This window comes from Myotis daubentonii, chromosome 2 (assembly GCF_963259705.1).
Source record: "Myotis daubentonii chromosome 2, mMyoDau2.1, whole genome shotgun sequence".
NCBI classification, from domain to species: Eukaryota; Metazoa; Chordata; class Mammalia; order Chiroptera; family Vespertilionidae; genus Myotis; species Myotis daubentonii.
In genome coordinates, this window is record NC_081841.1 from 56,448,412 (window position 1) to 56,473,608 (window position 25,197).

At 50.8% G+C, this 25,197-nt stretch overlaps 1 protein-coding gene, 1 long non-coding RNA gene and 1 other non-coding gene across 13 annotated transcripts; 2 read left to right on the forward strand and 1 right to left on the reverse strand.

The window, feature by feature from the left end:
- Positions 1 to 41: 41 nt before the first annotated feature.
- SMARCC2 (SWI/SNF related, matrix associated, actin dependent regulator of chromatin subfamily c member 2) lies at positions 42 to 21,493 on the reverse strand. 11 transcript variants are annotated; one of them, XM_059683244.1, is made up of 30 exons: positions 21,315 to 21,491; positions 19,096 to 19,215; positions 18,393 to 18,478; positions 17,857 to 17,938; positions 17,663 to 17,755; positions 16,988 to 17,057; positions 16,692 to 16,761; positions 15,422 to 15,497; positions 15,127 to 15,258; positions 14,907 to 15,022; positions 14,472 to 14,596; positions 12,577 to 12,636; positions 12,390 to 12,427; positions 11,987 to 12,117; positions 11,636 to 11,707; positions 9,214 to 9,327; positions 8,627 to 8,780; positions 7,859 to 7,951; positions 7,477 to 7,593; positions 7,322 to 7,384; positions 6,718 to 6,976; positions 6,083 to 6,244; positions 5,761 to 5,825; positions 5,402 to 5,537; positions 5,157 to 5,323; positions 4,328 to 4,462; positions 2,697 to 3,078; positions 2,287 to 2,370; positions 1,945 to 2,010; positions 42 to 1,421 (listed from the first exon to the last, which is right to left on the reverse strand). In XM_059683244.1, exons 1-30 carry the CDS (start codon positions 21,423 to 21,425, stop codon positions 1,345 to 1,347), a joined length of 3,456 nt encoding a protein of 1,151 aa, XP_059539227.1. In that variant the 5' UTR covers positions 21,426 to 21,491; the 3' UTR covers positions 42 to 1,344. The 11 variants fall into 11 exon arrangements, with proteins under 11 accessions (XP_059539227.1, XP_059539226.1, XP_059539223.1 ...); XM_059683243.1 differs by having other exon boundaries at positions 7,477 to 7,596; positions 21,315 to 21,490; XM_059683240.1 differs by having other exon boundaries at positions 5,761 to 5,830; positions 6,082 to 6,244; positions 7,477 to 7,596; positions 21,315 to 21,482.
- Positions 21,494 to 21,502: 9 nt separating this feature from the next.
- On the forward strand, positions 21,503 to 23,625 carry LOC132227753 (uncharacterized). Its single transcript, XR_009451231.1, has 2 exons — positions 21,503 to 22,640; positions 23,285 to 23,625. It is a non-coding gene; the product is annotated as an uncharacterized LOC132227753 (long non-coding RNA).
- Positions 22,171 to 22,252, forward strand: TRNAS-CGA (transfer RNA serine (anticodon CGA)). The gene has a single exon. It is a non-coding gene; the product is annotated as a tRNA-Ser (tRNA).
- Positions 23,626 to 25,197: the final 1,572 nt, after the last annotated feature.

Genomic DNA, 25,197 nt, shown 5'->3' on the forward strand with positions numbered 1-25,197 from the left:
TGACAGCCACAGGTCAGAGAACACAGAAGGCATCCACAAGATAAACTGAAAGCAAATTAATTTATAAAAAAGAAAAAGAAAGAAAAAAAGAGAAAATTTACAGAAAACTTTTGAACAGAAGAAAGGTGCCAAGACGCAGAGAAGAAACATGGGGACATGAGGAACGAAGGGCCTGGTGGGCGGGACGAGGGGCTGATGGGGAGCCTGGAGTCACATTTGCCTGCACATCGAGGGTGAAGAGGGAGAGCTGGTATGTGAGGCACTGGAATCTGGGGAGCTGAGCTGCAAGCTGGGGGTCAGCACTAACCTAGGTTGGGCACCCCTACCCCACTGTCTCCAAATACCAGGGAAACCCTAGCTACCAGTCAAGGTTCTGATGGTCTTGGTAGAGGAGGGAAGAGGTTATGGGAATGATCCACTGAGTCATAAGAAAGAGGTGCTTAAGTGCTTTTTGAAAATTTCAGGTTTTTAAAACTTTCCATCTTCTAGCTGCCCTCTCCATGTCTTCTAGGAGCCCACTGAGAAAGCCCAGGAAGGAAGAAGAGCCCTGAATGCCCTGTCTTCCTCTATTATCTACCACAGGAATCTCCAAAAATAGGTTTCCCCACCAAATACACATACGCTGACATCAACTACATTGGCGACTTAAAAACACAAAAAACTGACATTCAGAGGGAAACGGGTCATTGGCTGAGCTGGGGTGGCCTAAAACAGCAACACTGAGGAAGCAGCAGGAGAGATTAGTAGGGATAAACGGGGGGAGGGGGAGGGGGTTCTGAATTGACTTAGTTACTACTGAGGGGCTGGAGGAGACAGGTTCTGCACCCTATTTTATCCCCAGAGCTCTCTCCAGAATGTTAATTACCCTTTTCTAAAATGGTCACCTCCCTCCTCCAAAAAATGTAAAAGTTGGATTTTTTTTTAGTGGGTGGAGGGAGCTCCAATGCAGCTTAAAAAAAAAAAAATCTATTTCCTTTAAAAGGGCTTAATTTTTTCCATCCATAAAAAATGCAGTCGTTTTGAGGGGGTGTGCCCTTTAGAAGTGATTAATTAGAACCTTGTATAAATACCTTCCCCCAGTCCTTCCTCTGAGGGCACATCCCCATCCTGTCCTTCCTCCCAGACATTAGGAAGATCCTTTAAACAGAAGTCCTTGAATAATCCCATATAAAAATGCAAGCCCCTGGCAGGGGCTTTGGTGGGGGCTTTGGAGGGGGCAGGAAGTGCTTTCCTTACGTAGTGATGAGCTCTCCAGCTGGGGAAGAGTCCCAGTGGTGGGGGGAGGGCTCTTCCTGGAACCTTGATCTTCATGGGGGTGAGGGAGAGAGATGTCTGGCTGGCTCCTCACTGTGGAGGTGGCACAGGGGTGACTGTGCCTGGGCTCGGGGCTGTGGGGTCTGGAGGCAGGGGGGTGCCTGGGTCTGTGGAAAAAGGGAAGATGAATCAGCTGGGGTGAGCAGGAGCGAGGGCACCACGGACAAACAGAACGGGGCAAGGCGTGCAATGGGTGGGTAGATGAATGAGGTACCCACAATATACAACTTCCTTTCCCAACAACCTCTCCTATCTCACACTGGGAAAAGTGATAGACCTGAAATCATCCTCCTGCCCCCAAGGGAACTCTAAATGGGGCATCTGAGCATGATGGGGACAAGCAAAGGGGGTGCCAATCATCATGCAATCAGGTAGCTGCCTTTCAAGTTTACAGCTGAGATGCTCTGTGCCACAGGACTCCTCCATGACCCACCAGTGAAAGGCCCCAACGTCATCCCCGAGGTGGCAGCTGCCCGGCTGGGGGATGGTGAGGACAGCCAGAGAGGCCCTTCCTCCTGGATTCTAATTTCACCAGAGCGCTCAAAGAGTACCTGAGCCCTTCCCCCTTGCCCTCCTCTCCCCATGTGGACCCCTCTCCCGCACCCTTCTCCCCTCCAGGACCCTTCTCACCTGGCAGTGGGCTGGCACTGGGCAGGAGGTTGCCCTGAACAGCTGCCACAATGGCAGGGCTCTGGGCTGCGGCGGATCCGAGCCCCGGCCCGAGAGGCAAGGAAGATGGCATGGTGGTGGTCGCCGGCAGGTTAGGATGTAGAGGGTTCGCCATGGACACAGGCAGGTTAGGTGGGGGGAGAGTGCCCGGGGCGAACGGGAGATGGTGGTGATGCCCATGCAGGTTAGGAGGAGGGGGAAGGTTAATACTGATGGAGTCGGCTAGACTACCAAATGGGATGATGGATGGAGCAGGAGGAGGAGGAGGCGGCATGCCAAAAGGCAAACCCAAAGGAGCATTACCCGCCACGCCTGGGTGCCCGCTGCCTGGCACTGCCCCTGGCATCATTGAGGGAGGAGTTTGTTGGTTGGGGAACGGTGAGGGGCCTGGGAATAGAGAAGAGATCCAGATGATTAGAGACAGAAAATCTCACTTATCAACTCACTTTTATAGGGAGGGTAATCTAGCCACTCCCAGGCACCACCTTCCCTTTTTCTGACACTGGAATTAGTGGTAAATCCTTGGAGCAGCATTCCAAAGATCCAGGTTTGGGGAAAGATCCCTGCTGGCTTGGGGATATGGCAGAGGTGGGCCCAGCCAGAGAAACTGAGGCCAATTCTATCTCAATCCCATCACGTATCCCCTCCGAGGGGACCTGGAACGCTCACCTGGATCGCTCTGGTCAGCAAGAGGTCAAGAACCCATCACTTACCATGGGGTCCAGGGGGTGGTACCCCTGGTGGGACTGCCCCAGGTTGGGGGGCTCCGGCTGGTTGTTGCTGCTGTGGCCCTGCAGTTGACCCTGTCTGCCCAATCTGTTCAGAGGGGCCCAAGCTTCCAGGAGGGACCCCACTGCTAGCAGGAGCAGGGGCCACAGAAGCCGGAGCCATCGCCAAGCCATGGACTGTGGGTGGCCCAGCAGCGCCTGTAGGTGGGATAGGCTGGGAGCCTGGGGGCAGGGCTGGAGGTGGCTGCTGCTGCTGCTGGTGCATTTGCTGGAAGTGCTGCTGCCGAGCCCTCATCTCCGCATACTTCAGCTGCTCCATGTGGAAGGCTTGCCTGTCGGCCAGGAGCTGCTGCCTCTGATACTCCAGCTGCCGGTGCCAATTGAGTACTGTCACCCGTGTTCAGGAGATCTCAGAGCAAACACCTTCCCCCTGCTTTATTTTCTGGCAAACCCAGCCCCTCATTCTGGTGGTTCCCCACACAAGTCTAAAGCAGTGCGTGAGCATCCCCTTCCCCTCCCCCATCTTCTGGCTGCCCACACAGCTTCTCATGGCAATGGTGTTAGTCTGGGGGCTAGCCCTTGCTGATTTCAGCTACAAAGCTTTGCACTTGTCATTAATCTGGAAAACCTTTCCAGTCCTCCTGTCAATTCATGTTCTTTTCTTCCTTAAAAATTGGCTAAAAACTCATCATTCTTAGGGAGCCATCTCAGATCAATTCACTAGCCTCTGAGCTTTTGGCCTTTATTCTGTTATCACCTCAGGACTTATATACTTGATTTGAAATCCCCTACTTTGAATTTGTCAGGTACTTTAAACATTAACTGTTTTTTGATGTCTCCATACCGTATATATTTGATGTCTCTAATTGAATTGTAAATTCTCTGAGGGCAGGGGCCCTGTATTCTCTTTCTTTCTTTTCTTTTTTAAATATATTTTTATTTATTTCAGAGAGAAAGGGAGAGGGAAAGAGAGATAGAAACATCAATGATGAAAGAGAATCATTGATTGGCTGCCTCCTGAACACCCCCCAATGGGAATTGAGCCAGCAACCGAGGCATGTGCCCTTGACTAGAATTGAACCCAGGACCGTTCAGTCCACAGGTCTGAATCCACAGGTCTCTATCCAATGATCCAAACCAGCTAGGGCTCATCTCTTTCTTTTTACAACTTCTCAAAGACAAAGTGGTCCATAGCTTATCTATCCCATCCCCTTTTCAAGTTCATCTCCTGGATCTGAAGCCTCTACCCTCCCATCATGCTTTAAATTTGTTCAACCCCTCAATATACACTTATTGAGAGTTTACTATGGGCCAAGCCCTGTTCAAGGACCTGGAGATGCTGATTAAAAATTAACTAGGATCTCTGCCCCATGGAGGAGCTGACATTGTGTGGCACCTCAGCTCCAGCCTCACCTGTGGGCCACTTGTCCTTAACTACCTGGAGCTGGCTCCCCCTGCCCTGGCTTGGGCTGTTCCACTCTTGCTTTGGAGCCCTGTCCATCTCAGGCTTTCTACTCTGCTGCTACCCTCTCCCCATTGCCCTGTCCTCAACTGAAGCACAGCTCAGCATCAAGGTGGGCCCCGGCTCTGCTGAACCCCTAAGGAGCATTACTCACTGCTTCTCGCTCCCGGTCCATGATCGTCTCCAGCTCCTCAAAGTGCCGGAGTTTGATCTCCAGCTTTTTCATCTGGGTCTCCACTAGCAGGGCCACCAGAGATTTGATCTTCCTCTCCTCAACAGCAGCCAAGTGCTGGGGAAGGAGGGGTGGAAGGCATGTCAGCGGGAAGACATTCCGGGGCAGAGAAAGGTGGCAGGTTTTAAGAAACAACTTGCTGTATTCACAGCCCAGAGAGCAAAACAGCCTTGATATTTTTAAAAGAACATGAAGAAAATCAAGTGTGGCAAAGGATAAGACAAAGTCAAATAATCTATATACATAAAAATCTAAGTGACCGTTCGACTATTTGACCAGTAGCTATGACGTGCAATGACCACCAGGGGCAGATGCTCAACATACAGGCATGGAAACATGGAACAGCCTGATGAATCTCAGAGGGAAGGGGGGAAGAAATTAACCGAAGAGCTTATATGCCTACTAGAGATCCGGTGCAGAGATTCATGTACCGGTGGGGTCCCTCAGCCTGGCCTGCAGGGATGGGGCCGAAACTGGCAGTCTGACATCCCCCGAGAGGTCCCAGATTGTGAGAGGGCACAGGCCAGGCCGAGGGACCCCACCGGTGCACAAGTCTGTGCATCGGGCCTCTAGTCAAATAATCAAAGCTTAAGAAACTTAGAACAGTGATGACCAACCCACCCTCTTAGGATCAAAAGAAAAAGGAAATGGCCAGCATTATTCAAGGGATGAGTAAGGATTTCCTCCAGGTGAAGTGAGATCAGAGAAGGGGCATCTCCCCCTTGGGGTTTTCTGGGTCTCTGGCCCTCACCTTGGCCTTCACAGCGGCGGCAGCCAGCGCAGCAGCAGCAGCGGTGGAGAGATTGCCCTCACCAATGTCCCTCTCCACCTTGGTCTTCCTTTCCCCCTCTGACTCCACCACTTCCTTCAGCACTTCCTCCTGCCCCTCCTTTGGCTCCTTCTCCTTCTCAGGGTCAACTGGGCCAGGAACAGGGCTGTTAGTCCTTCGGCCTCCCTTCACTCTCCTGGACTTAACCACCCTGCGGGGAGGCTCACCTATGGGGTCCCCATCACTCTTCTCTGACTCCTTCTCACTGTCGCCTTCTTTCCCTTTCTCTTCATCTTTCTTGGGAGCCTCGCTAGTCTTCTCTTTTGCTTCTTCCTCCACAGCCCCAACTCCTTCTCGGGGTTCCTGAAGTCCCAGGGAAAGAAAAGTAGAGGATATCAGGGTGACTGGCTCTCACACAGGATCTGGACTAGGAAATGAATTCACACCTCTTACTTGGGAGGTAGTTTGGCTTCAGGAGAAGCCTAGCCACCTCCTGCCTGAGCTGGATTAAGCCAGCTCCCCATCACTATGCTGCCACCCCAGGCCCAGGCCCCCAACCCCCCAGCCCAGGTCAATCCAGCTATACCTTGGGTTCCTTCTTCTCCTCTGTGGCCTGGCCCTCCGCCCGTGCCTCGTCAGTCCCGCTCTCCTCTGGGCCCGTGGGAAGAGGAAATGGGAAGTGGCTGATACAGAGTCTGTCTCTACAGCACTTTTCCCACAGCCCCCTTTCCTAGCCAAAATCTTAGTGAGAGGGTTAATAGGGAGCCAGAGACCCTAAGGTAAAGTCCTGGGGAAAATAAAACCCCCACCAATCTCCCATTTGTCTTGTGCTCTGAGGCCAACCAAGGCAGGGATGGCAAAGGGAAGCCAGGTGGAAGGGGAGAAATCTGGGAACCTGTCAGCCTTACCAATCCGCTCAGGCTCATCAGAGGTGGTTCCGGCAATACCACTACTTTCCAGGCCGAAGGCTGGGTCCGCCTTGCCTGTCACTTTGGCTGCTTCCTCCACTTTCCGAACATGGGCCTCCACCAAGGCTGTGGGTACCTCTTCCTTCATTTTAGAGAACTCCTCTGCAAGTTTCAGAGAGAATGAGGATGGGAGTGGGGGCAGGGAGGCAGTTCTGGCCACCCTGGTGAAATCCTCTCTCTCCAACCAGACCAACATGGAGCCAGACAGGTGCCTGAGCTGATGCCAGCAGAAGACAAGGCCATTAAGGCAGCCAAACTTGAGAGGGTCTCAAGGTCTGAGTAACTAGTCCTTCAAACGCAAACTAAGCCCGGCTGGTGTGGCTCAGTGGTTGAGCGTCAACTTATAAACCAGGAGGCCAGGGTTCAATTCCTGGTCAGGGTACATGCCTGGTTGTGGGCTCAATCCCTAGTTGAGGGCGTGAAGGAGGCAGCCGATCAATGATTCTCTCTGATCATTGATGATTCTCTCTCTCTCTCCCCCTCACCTTTTCTCTCTAAAATCAATAAAAATATATTTAAACAAACGAACAAACAAAAAAACGCAAACTAAGAAGGCCAGGAATCCTCCACATTACCTAGAGCCGACTTTGCAGCAGCAGAGGCGACTCGAGGATCGACGACGGAGGCCAGGAAGGCGACAGTGCTCATGACGGGGTTGCCGGACTGACTGAAAGGGATGGGCTGGTAGGCCAGGGGGCCCAGAGAGGCCTCCGAGTCCTCCAGGTACGGGTCTTCAATGGGAAGACGAAGAAAATGCAAGATGCACTCGTCCTGCGTGCGGCTTCCCACATGCTCAGACACTTTGTTCCAGTCGTCTTTGTACATTTCCAGAGCCTGGTGGTAGTGGTGGAGGAGACACAACTTCGCTTACTTAGCCACTTCCCTTGAAGATCAATTTCCCCCATCTTACTAAAGCGAGCTGGCTTCAAAGCTCTCTGTCTTTGGTATTTGTGTGCTCTGTTGGGTCCAAAAGGAACTTGCAAGTAGCACTAAGAACGGATATGGCGTTAAGGAAATGGCCCCAATCGCTGGCCTGGAGCTGCTGCCTAGGGCAGGTGCGACAGGCATCGGGAAGGAGAGAGCCTGAGGGCAAGGTCACGCTGCCCCGCTCACGAGTGCGCAGGCACCAGGCACCCGGCCGCTTCCGTCACGCAGGCCTCTTTTCCTCGCCCCAATTACCTCCAGGAGAAGAAGGGTCTCCTGCTCCGTCCACTCTCGCGTGGCACTGGCCGCAGCTTTGCTCTGCGGGGTGAAGACAGGCGGGTCAGCCAGAGGGGCCTTGACCTCTGAGGAGGGAGGGCGCCCAGGCCCTGAGTCACCCCGCACTTCCATACCTTGGCGGGCACGTTCTTCTTTGTGTACATGTCTGTGCGCAGCCCGAAGTTCTGCATGTCTGTTGGTTTCTCTTTGCCTTTGTCAGGGAAGTTGAGCATTTGTTGGGAAGCAGAGGTCTGCTATTTGTGGAGGGAAAGAAAGAGGTGAGTACAAATGACCACCAGGAGCCAGGGGCAGAGAGAGAAAGAGAGAGACAGAAAGAGAGAGAGAGAGCGAGATAGAAACAGACAGAAGGAGCTTTCTTCCCAAAGTCAGGGACACCCCTGGGCGGGCTTCCTCCCTCACGGCTGTAGCTCCTCTGTTCTCATCTCTCCTTCCCGGGCAGGGGCCCCCAAACAAAGGGGCACATAAGAAGCCCAGCAGGGTCTACGCCCCACCTACCAGCTCTGGCTTGCCCTTAGCGGTCTCTGGCACCAGGTCGTCCAGCTCTTTGCCCTTGCGCCCAGCCTTGGTATCAGCATCACCCTGGCGGCCCTGGGGGACAGAGCTTGGCGTCACGGAGGCTGGGCAGGGACACCAGGCCAAGGCCCTAGAGGCCTCACGACCAAGTCCTGGGTGGGCTGCGGCTCTGGGGCCTTCATGCCATTGCTCCATGTTCCCTTAATTAGGTTAATTAGGTCTGCAGTTGGCATGATATCCACTTGTATTCACATATGTCTTTACAAATTTCCTTAGGAGCTGGACAATTAGGTTCTAGTTCTAGATTTAGTACTCAGTGACCTTGGGCAAGCCACATAACCTTTCTCCTCTTAATTTTTGTAATGTGTGAAATGGAAGTGGAAAAATGGAAGTGATAATAATTATGAGTCAAAAATGAAAAAATGTTGGAAACATGACACAGCTAAAAAATTTCATGCAACGGAATTTCAAGCCATTTTTTTCTATCTGCTCCGTCCCCTACATTAGTCTCTGCTCCTCGAGGACAAGGAGCATCTCTTCTCCCTCAGCAAGTCCTTGTAATCTCATGGACAGAGGCTGAGAGAGGTTGCTAAACACCTGGGGCTGATTCCTGTCGCCCTGTGCATCCCATGGAAAAGTAAGAAGCCTCAAAACACTCCTGAACCATTACCCTAAAAACCAGAAAAAGAAAAGTCCAAAGAAGCCCAATTTTACTCCCGCCGCACCCGTCCCTACAGCCCCTCATCCTACCTGTGGGGTCTTGGGTTGCAGAGGCACCAGCCCTGAGGGCGTGTCCGCTAAGACATGGAAGTGAGAGGTGGGTGGAGGTCCCATTGGGGTTGGTCGACTCTCAGCATCCACCTGGTAGTTTATAAGACCCCACTGCTCTAGGAAGGCGTGGACCCTGGGAGGAGACAGAAACAGGGTCACAGGCAACCAGAAAGCTGCATGAGAGCCGAGGACAGAGGTGGCCTAAAGCTCCCTCTCCCGCCCTGTTTTCTGCGCATTCTCCTCCCTGGGAAATCTCTCCTCCCACCACGTAAATGCCAAGTCTACAGCTCCAGTTAGGACTCTCTTCATATTCATCCACCTGCTCCACATCTCCTCCTGGACAGCCAGTAAAATCGAAACAGGACTTTCTCCTTTCCTCCACGCTGATGGGGTACCACTGCCATTCCCTCAAGTCACTCGCACCCCGAACCTGACCCTCATCTTTCCCTAGAGGTGTTTCTTCCTGCTCACTCCCCTATGTTCCTTGCTGGCATCTCTGTTTCTGCCAAGAGACATCTGTGGGCAGACATCCTGACATACCCCTTCCTCTCAGCTGCAAAACCCACCTCATGATGGCACAGACATCGCCCGCCAGGTTCCTGCGGCAGGCGGTAGAGGTGAGATACTCCTGGGGGTTCAGCCGGTAAGTGTCAATCATGAAGTTTCGGTAGGCCAGGTAGCTTAGGAGAGATGAACAATGAGGCAGAAAAATAAATGTCTGTTGACGGCTGAAGGGGAGGAGAAGTGATAAAGGAGCAAATAACTCCTCCTATATGACAAAGGCAAAAAAGAGCTGACAGTTTGACTCAATAAACAATGTGGGTCTACTATGTGCCCGACACCAGGGGTTCAAACACTGCTGACGTTTTCCTTGATGGGTTTTTGTTTTTTTTAAAAAAAATATATTTTATTGATTTTTCACAGAGAGGAAGGGAGAGGGATAGAGTTGGAAACATCAATGAGAGAGAAACATTGATCAGCTGCCTCCTGCACACCTCCCACTAGGGATGTGCCCGCAACCAAGGTACATGCCCTTAGTCGGAATCGAACCTGGGACCTTTCAGTTCGCAGGCCGACGCTCTATCCGCTGAGCCAAACCGGCTAGGGCTCCTTGATGGGGCTTTTAAAGTAAATTATATCCTTGGCTGTACTTGAAGGTGATTCACCCAACTTTTAAATAAGGAATCAAAAGGTAAAAAAAGGAGCCCTTATTTCCAAATGCATATGTTAGAGGGAGGTCCAAATCCATGTATCCTACCCGTCAGCAAAGAATATGTTTTGAATGTGGAAAAGCTCAAATCCCAGTTCTACCATGATAGCCTCGGGCATGACACTTAAATTTTTGCCTCTCAGTTTTCCCATCTATAAAGTGGAGTGTCTGTTGAAGCTTAGAAAGGTCTGTAAAGGTCTAGTACAGTTTGAAAATGATAGCTGTTGTATAGTATAGTGTAAAGTTTGAGACCATGACCCAGACTAAAGGATTCAGATCTCGGTTTTACTACTTACTAGCTGTGTGGCCTTAAGCACTAACTTAACCCCTCTATACCTCAGTTTCCTAATCAGTGAACTGGAGATGATAATAACCTTCCCCTAAAGCTGATGTGGAGATTAAATTAGCCAATGTCTGTAGGACTGTGCCTGGGAGACAGTAAGCTCTCAATAAAGGTAGGCAATTATCATCATTTACTATTTTATGCCAAAAGTGCAAAGTGTAAGTTAGGAAACATGATTTCAAATACTGCTTTGCCACCAAAAAAATAGCTTTGTGTCCTTCCTTTGCCAGTCACATTATCTTGAAAGGCCTCAAGGTTGTTAGTTTTTAATGTGGTGAGAACTATACAACTTACAAGCTTTCTTCCAGATCTAAAAATCTATGATTCTCTCTTCCTGGTGAATTTGGTTTCTCTCCAGATAAAAAAATAATACATAAAACATAAAACTACTAAAAAAAAAAAAAGGTCCTGGCTGGTTTGACTCAGTGGATAGAGCGTCAGCCTGCAGACTGAAGGGTCCCAGTTCAATTCCGGTCAAGGGCACATGCCTGGGTTGCCGGCTCGTACCCCAATATAATAATAAAAATAATAATATAATAATAAAAATAAATAAATAAAAAGGAGTGCAAAGTGTGGAACAGTTCTAGTTCCAACCCTGAGGGCAAATCATGTGATCACGTCACCTGGCCACTACTTCCTTTTCCCCTGGAGAGCGAGGCTTCTTCACACACACTGCTTTCCCAGAAGAGAGAAGCAGACCAGGCTACAGGAAGAGTAGCATCGCAGGAAGGGAAGGGAAGACGGCCTTCAAGAGGGGAGGCTGAGAAACAGATGGGAAGCAAGCCCTGGTTCTCGGGGATCCTGGGCTCAGCACTCAGGCTCACCATCTCATCATGACATTGATCCTGGAGCATCTCTAACCAGAGAAGATTGCCAAGTCTCATCCAAAGCCAAGCAAGTTTGGCCTGAGGCAACACCTTGAAGGAGATGAAGACTCCTGAGCCCCAAGCCCACACTTGACCTAACACTTCTCTCCAGAAAGCCCTCTCCATCCCTTAATTCACAGACGTGGATCTTAATAGTTTTCCCTCTCGTTTATCTATCAAAACCTACCCTTAGGGACCAGCCTGGTAACAGCCACTGACAGTTTAGTCAAAGCTATTCTAGGGGAGATTTGCATTTTGGACAACATCAGTAATTGTGGATTGAAAGAGTCTGTACCCTGTTAAAAGAAATGGATTTGGAGCAAGTAGTTGTTTTGTACAGAAGAGCAGGCTGATATGGCCACTGGGCAAATCCTAGAGAGCGTGTTGCATGGTCACAGTGCTGGGCTGGGGCTGCCTGGGGGCAGCGATCAGGTATTGGTAAGCCTTGCACAAGCGCTTGGCTCATGGAAGAACTCAAGAAATGTTTGCTAAACAGGATGTTGCTGGATCAGGAAGAGTGAATGGGGACAGGAGGAGAGAAAGAGATTCGTGAACCGAGATGTCCTTACATTTCTGGAGTCTTGGACTTGTTCTTGCCGTTGAAGAACTCAGGGAGGGCCCGCCGCTCAATGGCATGAACACTGCAAGAGAAGCCAGTGCATTCAGAAGGCACTAGTGGAGAGATGGGAGCCCCAAAGAGAGGAAAAGCCTAGAAGGTGAGGCAGGCAAACAGCTGGGGACAGCAGGAAGGAATCAGATGCTTGGGGAGAACTTCCTCCCAGGGCTCCCCTAAAATGGAAGTGTACCCCGGTCTAGCTGACTGAGGAAGAAATAACTTATTTAGCGGCAGGAGAAGGAACACCATGTTGACCCAAGGAGGCAGGGAGAAAAGGGTTCAGTGAGAAGCTGGAGAACAATACCTATTATAATCGAACCAGGCTGCATAGCTGGGAATGATGATGTGGTGGGTCTGCTCAGTCACATTGTCCTCATGCAGGTCCGGGTTCTTGGTCTGCTCCCCCTTGTTCCCCGTACTGTTTTCATCCTCATCCTATGAACACGGAGGCTGCTGGACACTCAGCATTCTCATCTTGCCTCCAGCAGCCCCCTGCTTCTCCCGCACCCCAGGAATGTGGGCACTGAAGACGGGTGTGGGAGTGAACAGTAATGGGCCCAGGACTGGAAAAGGGTCAGTTTTGAGCAATAGGTAGAATTAGTCTATGGGGGGAAATGTCCGGGCAGGCAAAGTTCTGGGCAGAGGGAACTTTATAATCACAAATCAGAATCACATAGAGAGGTAGGGCCCCTCTAAACTGGCTCCACCTTGCCCGTGGTCTCCATGCTTTCATCCTCCTGTTCATCTGAAAGAGAGAGACAGCAAGATAGAAGGCTGAAGCCTCCAGAGGGGCCGAGAAGAGTCCTACTTTCTGAAAAGCCCCGGCAGGTGGGGGAGTGACAGCTGGCCTCCCCGATCGGGCTGACTGCCCTGCCCCGATGCTCCCCGTCTTACCCAGGTCAGTCATGGTGCCTCCTTTGACCGGGGCTGACTCCGAGTCCTTCTTAGTGTTGACTGTAGGAAGAGAGTCATTTTATCAGACAGGTTCTGCTTAAACCAGGCCCTCACCTCTCTGCTGCTAAGTTCTAAAGATCTCATTTTCTCCAAAAACTTTCTCCTGATCACAAAATTTAGTAACTTCCTTCAGTCACAATCAGTCTAGGTTTTGAAACTCACTTGCCATTTTGCCCTCTTTCCAACCAAAAATTCATTTAACTTTTTTCTATAGAGAAGCATTTTCTACTCAATGGATATTCATATATTAATTGTCTTTCAGGCCCTTATATCCACCTATGTGTCTTTTTTTAAAAAAATAAAAATGTCTTTATTGATTTTAGAGAGAGAGATGGGAAGGGAGAGGGAGAGAGAAACATCAATGCGAGAGCACAAAATCAACTGGCCGCCTTCTGCACACCCCCTACTGGGGGGATCAAGCCCCCAATCCAGGCATGTGCCCCGACAAGGAATTGAACTGGTGACCTCTCACTGCATGAGACAACACTCAACCAACTGAGCCACATCCGCCAGGGCTGTAAGTTCTTAATAAAGTGAGACAGAGCCTGACCAAATCACTCTATAGAGAAGTGGTTGGATCTTAAATATTATTTTTCCTTTTTCCTTGCTTTTTAAAAAACAATCTTTATTGTTGAAAGTATTACATATGGCCGAAACCGGTTTGGCTCAGTGGATAGAGCGTCGGCCTGCGGACTGAAAGGTCCCAGGTTCGATTCTGGTCAAGGGCATGTACCTGGGTTGCGGGCACATCCCCAGTAGGAGATGTGCAGGAGGCAGCTGATCGATGTTTCTCTCTCATCGATGTTTCTCTCTCATCGATGTTTCTAACTCTCTATCTCCCTTCCTCTCTGTAAAAAATCAATAAAATATATTAAAAAAAAAAAAGAAAGAAAGAAAGTATTACATATGGCCCCCTTTTTCCCCAATTGACCTCTTCCAGCCCACCCCTGCTCCCCACCACAGGCCTTCACCACCCTATTGTCCGTGTCCCTGGGTTATGCATAAATGCACTCAAGTTCTTTGGTTGCTCTCTTCCCACCCACCCACCCTCTCCCAGATCTTAAATATTTTTGAAAGCAGAGGACACTTTCCCCAGCTGAATTCATACACAAAAGCTCAGGAGGAGAGCTGCTCGGATCGACTAGGGGGTGGGAGCCAGAACTCCTCTCTCTGGCCCTCTTTACTCCACTCCTGAACTGTATTTGGGACTAGTCTCTAGAGCACAGATTCTAACCAGTGCTGAAGAGCAGTGGTCTCCCAATGAGGTTCTCACACAGGATGCACAAGATGGTCCACTAGCCTACAGCCAGAGAGTATCAGAACTTCTCTTTATATTTGTCTTTTAACCTTACCCTTTACATTTTCCCATTCTTAGATAAGGTTTGCATGTGTTTTATAATGTTCTAAAAGGAGTGGTGCAACAGTTCATGTATGTAATTTGTGCTCAAATATATTTTAGAGGTAGGGCCCCTCTAAACTGGCTCCACCTTGGTAAAGGCGTTGACCCAATATGCCAAGGTTGTGGGTTCGATCCCTGGTCAGGACACATATAGGAATCAAACAATGAATGCATAAATAAGTGGAAAAATAAATTGATGTTTCTCTCTCTCTAAAATCGATCAATTAAAAAACAAAAAAATGGAATATGGAGACAACTACTGTCGGCACAAAGCACAATCCACAACTTACTAGTAGTTATGGATGTGAAGTAGAGGGTGGTCCATGGTGGTGGAAAGAACCTCTAGACCTGGGACTGGGCCTACGAAATCAGCCACTCGGGGTTTGAAAGAGTAGGGGCAGGGCAGGCAGGCCCAGGAGCTAGGCCCAGCCCATACCTGTTTTGGGCAATGTCACCTCTTCTACGTTGGGGACTGGTGAGGGCTCATCCATGTCCTTTGTTAGGTCTTCTTGCTCCTCTTCTCTGTGGCCACGCTTGGACTTGGTGTAAGGTGTTGAGGGACTGGGAAGGAAAGGGAGTGAAAGAGAACCTAGTCATCCTTGGATAAGGAGTCCCTGGAAGTTCAAGTTCAAGGGACAGGAAGCAAGGGAGAACCCCAAGGGGCAGAACTGAGCAAAAACAGAAACCAATCACCTCAGAATAATGGGAAGTGGCCAAGGCTCTCATTTGGAGATAAAGCTCTCTCTGAGTATACTAGCGGCTGGGACTAGAACTAACAGCTAGGCAGCTAAAGATGAGGTCTAGGGTCGGGTGGTCATGGGAAGGTTTGGAGAGATCACTGAAGGTGGGGGCAGGCGAGGGGCTAGCATACCCTTTCTTAGCATTTTTCTTCTTAGCTTCTGGGGTTGGTGAAGGAGAGGGGGAGCGCTTCCTTTTCTTATAGTTCCCCCCCTTCTTGTCCCGTCGATCTGAATCCGGGCTGTTCACCTGCAGGTTGGGAAATTGGGACAAATGTCAGTCAATAGTCTCCAGTGAAGACTTATTCCAAAACTTATGCTAATGGCTCCAAGAAGAAAGAAGAGGAATTTCACCTCATCTGTCAGTGTCTTGGCTGAAATCTTCTTTCGGCGGGAGACAGGGTTTTTGTCATCATTTACTTCATAGTCTTCCTCATTCATCCATTCATTGAAGGTGTCTGTGTCCAGGATCCACTTCGCATGAACCTAAGTACAGAGGAGACTGCGCTGAAGAGCCGCCTGGAAGCCAAAGCTCTGCCAGGGGCCCTTGACAGAAAGCCCACGGGCACCGATCTGCTGCTTCCTCCCCGAAGAGGGGTCTGGTCCTGGCACCGTTTTTCTGGGGGCAGCGTGGAACAGGGCAGCTCACCTTCCGAGGTTTCTCGGGAGTCGGGGCATCTTCCACAGACGCTTCAATTTCACTGGCCGGGATCCACGTGTCGTAACTGCCGTGGGAAATTCACCGTGAAGCAGAGAATCAGTAAGATGGGGTTGTGGAAAAGACAACCGGAAATCTTTTACCCTTCCCATGTATAAAAAGCAGTGTTTTTGGGTTATTATTTTGGTATAATTATTCCCCAGTTAATATTGGGATCCTTTCATTATAAAGTAATAAAAACATTACAAAATATTTCAAAAATAAAAAAGGATCACCCTAACACAACTACTTGTGACATTCAGTATATGGTTTTTCCCAGTAACTTTTTAAAATATATATATTTTTATTGATTTCAGAGTGGAAGGAAGAGGGAGAGAGAATCACCGATGGGCTGCCTCCTGAATGGGAGAGGGGAGGAGGCGAGCCCGACCTGGGCATGTGTCCTGACCAGGAATGGAACCGTGATCTCTTGGTTCATAGGATGATGGTCAACCAGCTAGGCCAGTAACTTTTTTCAGTATGATTTTGTCTTAACGTAATTCAATAATACTGGAGTTATTTTATATCCTACTTTTTGCAGTTACTATTCATTTAACAAATTATCCATGTTATTTCTATAAATTTAAAGGCTGCATAGCCCTGCCAGTGTGGCTCAGTGGTTGAGTGCCCACCCATGAACCAGAAGGTCTATGGTTCGATTCCCAGTCAGGGCACATGCTCGGGTTTTGGGCTCAATTCCCAGTGGGGGGTGTGCAGGAGGCAGCCAATTCATGATGTCTCTCTCATCGATGTTTCTATCTCTATATCCCTCTCCCTTCCTCTCTCTAAAAATCAATAAAAACATATTTAAAAATAAATAAAGGCTGTATAATAGCCCACTAAATAGACATGTAAATTGGCTGAAACATTTCCCCACCATTAAACATTTAGATTGTTTCTAATATTTACTTATCAAAAATTATACTGGGGGAAAAAAAATTATACTGGAATAACGATTTTGCATGTAAAGCCCCGATTCTTTTAGCCTAAGCCTGGTCCAATAAATACCAACCTCCCTCAAGATAGGGGATTCACATAATAGGAGAGAGGAGAACAAATTAACAAACCTAAAAAACCCTAAAATAACCCCAAAAGATAATAAAGTGAAGAAAAAACCCCATACGCACACACACCTCCGAATCCCTCCTTGTTGCTTTGCTAGATGTCCTAGCACCTCCCAGCCTGGCTCTGTACTTACACCTGTCCCCAAACCCATCCTCACCTGTCAGGGTAATAGCCCCAGTGCAGAAGAACCTGCTTGTCCCTCTTCATGACTGGTCGCACCCATTCCTCTGGGGATAGAGACAGAGCAGGGAGAGAGGTAAGCTAATGGGGTACAAAAGAGAACTCTGTATATAACTCCTGTTGCAGCAGAGGACCTGTAAATAGGAATGTAAGGCAGTAGGAGAATTTAGGGTTGAAAGGAGAGAGCAGCCCAGGCACCGCATGGGATCTGAGCAGTCCTCCACCTCCTAGTCCAAGCCATTCACTGAGGTGCCCAGGGAAGCCAGGCCTCACCTTCTTCCAGGTTCCCTGGGACAGGATACACAACATGGGAGGCACTGTTCCTATCCTCCGTGACCGTTCCCTGGATGGCACAAAAAAGGAGGTAAATATACCCCCCCCAAATCACTCATCAGTATAAATAAGCCAAAATAAGATTTAACCACAGATCTGCCTTCCTAATCATATTTTGCTCAGAATGGTTTTAAAGTGAGTTGCCCTCTCTACTAAGCACACACTAGCTCAAAGGCGGAGGAAAATAGCTGGGTTTGTGCTAACAATGAAGAAAAGTCAAAGAATTAAAAACTGCTACAGATAATCTGAGTAAATAATCCACACATGGGAAATGTAAAGTTGACTTGTGTGCCTTTAGCAATGACATCTGCTTCCTATGCTAGAGTTCCAAAGAGCAAAGATTTCATTTCTCTGACCTCAGGCAATACCAAGTTCATTGGAAGTAAAAGCTTTTCCCCCAGACTGAGTCTCTAGGAACAGTGACTCAAACCTGTCAAGCCTGGAAAATGGGAGGAGCAGACAGAGAATGGCCCAAGGCTTCAAGTCTAGACATTTTCCAAGTAGGCAGAGGCACCTCTGCCGCAGAACACATGGCCCCTCAGGGCTATTTATTGATGGGAACATCAGGAAAAGGGTCGCCGACTTTCCAAAACCTCGCCTGACCCACCCGCTCACCTGGTGTCTCTTGATAATGTCCTTTAATTTTCCTAGCAGTTTGGGTTCAATTTCGGGGCACAGAAAAATGTTTGGTCGAGACAGGCAATTATTCTGTGGGGAGAAGAAGTAGATGGAGTGAGATTATGGGGGAGGGTGTTTTGGATTCCTGCTGAGGGAAGGGAGGTGAAAGGGGGCAGGTTCCTGACCAGTACCTGCACCAAGGACTTCTCGATGGTCATGAACATTTCCACGTTGCGGTCCATGCGTGATGGGTTCTGGAAGTCGTAACGCCGCCTTGTGAAGAGGCAATAATCCAGTGAGTGATACAGTTGAGGTCGGGGGATCAGGTTAGGGTATGTGACTATTTAACCTGGGAAACTAGGAGGCAATCCCATTCACGGCTATTGTCAAAACTGCCTAGAATCTGGGGTTTACTGATCTCAACTCACTCTGTACTGAGTCCAAAGGACAAAGCAAAGTTTGAGATGCCAACCTAAGAATCCCTTTTCCTCTACAATACACATACTGACGCACACACACACACTCACTCAGTCTTGGAGACTATTTTGGCTCTGACTCCCAGCCCTTTTTCTGACCTAGCAAGTCAGGCCTACTGACCTAGCAAAGTAAGAGACTCATAAAAATGTCTACTTAAGCTCTGCCACCCCAGAAAGACCCCGAGGAAAAATTTACCCGAGGAAAATCCCTCTAAACTACATATAAAAAGCATCAAGAGAGGGCATCTCACCATCCCTGGTCACTCTTGAATTTGTAGGCAGCTGCAAGTATGTGGCACAGGGAGCCTCCTGCTTTGAAATCTAGGAAACATTTGATCTACAAAATTGAGACAGGGAAGAAGTATGTAAGAGTTACATCCTAAGTTCTCTTATTACTTAATCCTCTCACAAAATCCCATGCTAAAGTGATCTCCCTCTCAAAGCTGGAATTCTTTAACCCCTGTGCCACTGTATCATGTAGCCTAGAAGAGGGGAGAGAAAGAAACGAAAAATCACAAAGCCCCACTTTGTGCCAACCACTTACTGGGTCCCCTCACTGACCATTACAGAACGGTCATAGTGTTGTCATACTAATCCTATCTAGAGATGAAGGAACCAAGATGCAAAGGGTGTAAACTGCTTGGCCAAGTCACAGAGACACCAAGTGACAGGGCCAGGATTTGAACACAAGCCCGTGCAAATCCATGCCATGAGTTTCACGCACCGAGCTCACACACTCTGAAATAACCTGTTGCACAAAGTATTACTAAGACAAAGGGAATGGCAAACTGGGGACTAGGCCAAGCCATCAATGTCCCGGCCAGGGGTAGGGATGGTAAAAAATTACCCAAATGTCAAAAATCATGAAATTTACAACACCCCCCACCTCCCGCTAAAAAACAAAACAACAGCTTCTCCAGTTTTGAGGATTCACCCCCTGGCTTTTGCACTCACCGGCAGTTTAGTGAGCGGTGCATTGCTGACATGTTTGCCAAAAACTTCTTCCTGAAATTGTAGCAACTGTACAACCAGGCTGGACAGGGACTTGTTGGTGGGTGGCTCAGCTTGTATATACTGGGGAAACAGAGGGAAAGAAAAGAAAAATAGACCCCAGGTAAATTGTCCACCACTTCCCTATTTCTTCCCCGGGAGCTCTGGAAACAGCTGGGGCAGAGAAAATTGTGTCTTCTTCCCCCACACGTCTAGTTTCTATAAAGAGAATGGCAGAAGGGAGACAGACCCTCGACGCCCCTCACCAGGAAGTTGCAATTGTGCTGCCCCCAGCCCTGGTACACCCCGACATTGGGTCTCTACCCTGAGGGCTGTAAAAGTCTGAAGATTCCTTGAGTTCAGGCCAGGGAAGCAATGCCTTTGAGGCTCTAAGTGAGACAACAGTGTATTTCCGGGGGTAACTTTGTGGAAGGCCGAGCTTCGCCGTTATCATGTGGCTTAAGAAAGGTCAAGGAAGTGAGGCAGGGCAAACAGAGCGAGAGGGCAAGCATGGGGGCAAGCATGGCAAACAGAGCCAGCTCGTGCGTTCTGCTTCTGCGAGGGACAGGGCACAGATGTCTTCGCAGGCCCTCCGAGATGGGAAGGACCAGCTACCAGCTACCCTAGTGGGAAAGAGCAAGACTGCACCTGTCGTTTCTGAGGAAACCTTAGCTGAGACAAGTAACCCTGGGCATTCTTTTTTTTTAAAAATATATTTTATTGATTTTTTACAGAGAGGAAGGGAGAGGGATAGAGTTAGAAATATCGATGAGAGAGAAACATCCATCAGCCGCCTCCTGCACACTCCCCACTGGGGATGTGCCCGCCACCAAGGTACCTGCCCTTGCCCGGAATGGAACCCTCCCGGGACCCCCTCGGTCCGCAGGCCAACGCTCTATCCACTGAGCCACACCGGTCAGGGCGCCCCGGGCATTCTTAAACATTCCCAGGCTACGCAACTAGCACCCTCGCCTTCTGTTCTAATTTAAAACTGAGCCAGCAGGCAACTTTCTCTTTACCTTTTGACCCATTTGCTCGCCCTAATCACAGAGCAGAGCCTCCTTCCCAGCGGGAGGTGTACAGAGATCCCTGAAGGAAGGGGAAGTGACAAGGAGCTAAGCGCTGCAGAGCGGGGCCAGGGCACGGGCCGCCCGTCTCGCAGGGCTCGGGACTCAGCCCCTGGATGGATCTCCCTCCAAAGGTCAAAGGTGGAAGCCTGGGAACCCGGGCCCCGGGCGGAGGCGCAGCCAAGGCCGAGACCCGCGCTGCCGGTCGGGACCCGGCACCCAGAGCCCCGCGCAGGGCGCTCGGGACCGGGACCGGGACCAGGACCAGAGCGGCGTCCTCCTCAGCCACTCGTCCCATCGGACGGGCTGCAGGGCTGGGCAGGAGGCGCCGGGAGGAGGGCAGCCGCCGAGACCCCGCTCCGGGAGCAGAGAGCAGGCCGGCGGCTGTCTCGGGAGAAAGCCCGCATGTTTAGGTGTTGCTTTCAACAAGGCCCACAGACAAAGGCCAGCCCGGGAGGAGGTGCAGCGGGAGACGGTAAGGCTCCTTCCACCCTTTGTTCGGCACCGATTCTCTCCGGTTGGGGTGGGGGGCCGGGGCAGAAAGCGTGGCCTAGACTCTGAACGCCAAGCCCAGGCCATGCCGGGCCCGGCGGCGGGCGGCTTCCCTGTGGAGCCGGGGAGCGGGTGGGAAGGGGCCGCTGCCCAGGAACCGGGCCCGCGGCTCCCGAGGCCCTGCGGCCCTGGGGGCGGGGGGACAGGTGACCGCCAGGTGGGGGCCTGTTCCGGCTGATGGAGCGCCGAGGGCCTGCGCCGCGGCTGTCTGCCCTCCTGCTTCTACCGAGCACAAAGCGCCGGGAGGCCTCGGCCGGCCGGTCCCCGGTCCCCGGTCCGCGGGGAGCTCCGGCGCGCGCCGTGGCGGGGGACCCCCGCCGTCTCTCCCGGAAAAGAGGAGGGTGGGCTGCTGGCACCGGGCCCGCGGGGCAGAGGGCGCCGCCGGGGAGGCGGGGGCTGGAATGCGAGGCCGCAGCGGGGCGGGCGGCGGCGGCGGGGGGCGCGGGCCGGAGGGCGCGCGGGGGCGGCACCGGGGCCCGCGGCCGCCGAGGGGGCAGGAGCCCGGGCGCGGCGGGGCCCGGTCCCTTTGTCCCGCCCCCGGGCCGCGCGGCCCGGCCCGCGTACCTTCTTGTAGTTCTTGCCGAGCCAGAGCCGCACGTTGTCGAACTGGGTCACCGTGTCCGCGGCCTCGTAGTACTTCACGTTGGGGCCGCCGTCCTTCTTCCGCACCGCCATCTTCTCGGGCTCGGGCCCGCCGCCGCCCGCCCCGCTCCGCGCAGCTCCCGCCTCCTCCGCCGCCTCCGCCCGCCTCCCGCCGCCGCGGCCGCCGCCTCCCGCCGCCTGGGTCCCGGCCCGCGCAGCGACCCCTGCCGGCCGGCCGGGCGCGGCCCGACCCCGGGTGCCTCCCGGGAGGCGGCGGCGGGAGCCCGGGAGCGGCGGCTGCTTCCGGGCCGGCGCCCGCTGCCGGGACCGCTCGGACCCTGTTCTCGTGGCCTCTCCGCCCGGGAAGCGGCTCCTCTCTACGCTCCCCAAGGGGGCGCCGTAGCCGGCACCGCGCGCATCCCGAGCCCCTCGGAGCCTGGGACCGGGAGCCCAGACCCCCCTCCCCGAGATGTCCCCGCCTCTCACCCGGGGAGACCGTGCGAACGCTTCCCGAGCCGCCCCTCATGCCCCGTCCCAGCGCCTCTCCCTCCTCCATCCCGGGGTCCCCGGGCCGCCACCCTCGGGGCCAGCCCCTGCCCGCCAGCTGCTTCCTTTGCAGGCAACGCCGTCGCCTCCTACAGAGCGTTGCGCTCCCTGAGACCCCGAGTCTTCGCTGGGTGGGTGGCCCTCCCAGCCGGGGTCCCCCGTCCCCCCAATGTTGCCCTTTGAGCGGCAGAGCAGGGAGGTGAGGAGCGGGGAGGGGGCGCGCGGTCTGCGGGCGTGCGTCCGCGCCGGGCGGACTCCTTCTGTAAGTGCGAGGCCGGCTGCAGTTTTGGGAGTCACGGTGGCCGAGTGGTTAAGGCGTTGGACTCGAAATCCAATGGGGTTTCCCCGCACAGGTTCGAATCCTGTTCGTGACGGCCGCTTTTTTCTCCCCCTTTTCCCTTCAGGACCCGTAAAGGGAACCCCTTGTTTTCGCACATGTCTCATGCACTTACCTTTCTGCCTTGGAAAGTGAAGCCGGAAGGTCTCACCCTTGGATTTGGGGGAAATGGGGGCGATCTTGGAAGCTTATTGTCCACAACCATATCGGCTGCTAGTATACAAGGCACTCTCAGAACTCGGTAACTGCAGGTTTGCTAGCCGAACTTTGACGTCGTTTCATGCTTTCGGTAGGGAACAGCAAAGGATTTGAAAAAGGGTTACGTTTTGTTTGGGAATGTGAATACCTGTTGTGCTGTCATAGTCAAAACTGAAGTTTCCAGGGGAGAGGGCGCCTCTGGATTTGATGACCGGAAGTCATGTCTGGTAGGTCTGATTACAAATGAAGACCCAGGAACAGGGCATGCTCTCATTTGGATTTCCTTGAAGAGGTGCGCCTCAGGACCACAGGGCTTGGGGGAGTGGCCTATTGAAGCAAATAAGGCAGATCTAGCTGGAGCTAGTGTGGGATAACTATCACTTTTTATTGAGTGCGCACTAGGTGCCAGGTACTGTGCTGAATGCTCCATGTATTAGCCAAGATAGGGAATCAGCCCTTTCTCTCACCTGCACTCACCTCACTCAGTTCTTCCTGTCCCCCCGTTTCTGATTGTGGGGAATAGCTAAGATACTTGTGGAGGATGTTCTTCTTGTATTTCATGTCTTGCACAGCACCATCTTCTCCAAGGAGGATCCCCAAAGGACCAGGGGTTCATACCATTGCTCATGCTGTATTTCCCACCTCCCCCTCACCACTGTCTCCTTCCCACCCCCACCAGAATCACTTTCCATGCTGTACACAGGTTTGCTCCTCCTCTTTGAGGCTCTTGATGACTGCAGCTGGAACCTATCAGTCTACCACCACCATTCATGCAAGGAATCCCCTTTAATACACGTGTGCAAAAATTAATTTTTACAAATTATATTATTCTACCTGCCAACTATGTCTCAAATCTGTCTGCTTTTCTCAGGATCGAGTGCAAGCTGGGCCTACCGCTAGCCGGAGCCTTTATTTGGAAAGTCGGAGTTCTTGTGAGAACTACATGAGTTATATGTAAAGCTGTACCACAGCCTGCACAATGTAGCCGGAGACCTTAAAACTTTCCACAGCTGCCCTAGCTGGCTTGGCTCAGTAGATAGAGTGTTGGCCTGCAGACTGAAGAGTTGTGGGTTCAACTCCGGTCAGGGGCATATGCCCGGGTGTGCAGGAGGCAAGTGATCAATGGTTCTCTCTCATCACTGATGTTTCAATCTCTCTAGCCCTCTCTCTTCCTCTCTGAAATCAATAAAAATATATTTTTAAAAAACTCTCCAGAGCTGCTTTTGGTCTCTTTTCTCTCACCACTCTCCCGTATTTCCTACTTCCATCCCCTGGCATTATTTTAGTTCTCGGAGTAGCATTTGTCCGTGTTCATGCTGTTCTCTGCCTGAAATCATCTTTCTTATCCTCACCTTCTACTCAGTCTCCACTTAAATGTCGGTTCTCTAATCACCTGTTGCCCACCATGTCCTATGGCCTATGCCCTAATCTTATTATATGAATTGTTTCCTCTGTAGAATATAAACTCTTGGCACCTATAAGCTCTTCATAAAAAAATATATATTTTTTTTGAGTAAATGGATGCTTTTTACAGTGGTTATGTGTACATGTTTTAGTCCTCACTCAGACTGTACTATAAGCTTCTTGGGATTTAGGATTGTATTTCATTTGTCTCTGCTCTCCTAAGTCTTACACGTAGATGTGATCAAATATATACTGTAATTCTACCGAACAGATTCCGTCCTTGGCTTCCGCTGAATCCCATTTTGCGCATGCTCTCAGGTTTAAATATCTGGAGAGCCAAGACCAATGTCGGCCAGCAGAGGGCAACCGACAACTATGTTGTGAAAGGAAGACGGCTCCATGGTTTTATAAAATGGAGGCTCTGGACTGAGAATGAGAACCTGGCAGAGGTTGTTTGGTTCTTAGGGAAATCCACTCCCAGGTGCGTCCCTTGTCGCTTTTGGGGGTGAGAGGCCAAGGCTTCCGATTCTCACGAACAGTGGATAAGCTCAGATTGTTGCCATCCCACAGCCACCCGGCCCCACTTCTTCCATCCTTCTCCTTTCATCCCAACAAATCCTGTCTCTTTCTTTGCGTTGCATAATCAGGCCTCCCTCCCCCTCACCATTTTTATATTCTACTCACTGCCCTTCTTTTCTTCTGGTTCGGTATTCGGCCTTGCTTATCTGCCTTAAGTTACCTTCTCACCTAGACTTGCAATCCCACTCATCTCAATCTCCTAGGGAACCTTCTGTAAGTACCCTCCATAATATGTTCAAATTCTCCTCCTGCTGGATCAATCCTCCTTTTTTTAATCTTTTAGTTATTTTATTTTTTATAATGGATCAATCCTCCTTTAATTCAGAACAAAACTACACCTGACACTTACGAACCACCACATTGTTTTTTACTTCCTTTTATTTTTTGAATAAAATGCATAGTTTCTGCCTGCGGCTTCCTATTATCTTAACAACCCTGTGGTACAAATCTTTGCTATGTTTGAAACCATTGATTTCTTAATGGGCTGCAGAGACACTGTACCCGGTTTTTCTCTTAGAACAGCGATTTTCAACCTTTTTCATTTCGTGGCACACATCAACTATTGACTAAAATTCTATGGCACACTAAAAAATAAGTTTTTGCCGATCTGACCAAATAAGAAGGTATAATTTTGATTCATTCACACCAAATGGTTATTGTTGTGTTGGCTGTTGTCTTTTTTTTTTTTTTTTTTTTTTTTTTTTGACAGTCGGCAAAAGAGGTCAGTGCCCCTGACTAAATAGTCAGGTATTGCATATTTTAAAAATTCTTGAGAGCTATAGCCAGTTTGGCTCCGTGGAT

Coding starts and splice junctions, on each gene's coding strand:
- SMARCC2 (XM_059683239.1), bottom strand. CDS start 21,425: ATGGCGGTGCGGAAGAAGGACGGCGGCCCCAACGTGAAGTACTACGAG. Junction 17,939..18,392: donor TTCAAGAGTGACCAGGGATG/GTGAGATGCCCT, acceptor CCTCTTCACAAG/GCGGCGTTACGACTTCCAGA. Junction 7,952..8,626: donor TGCAACCCAAGACCCCACAG/GTAGGATGAGGG, acceptor TCTGTCCCCCAG/GGCCGCCAGGGTGATGCTGA.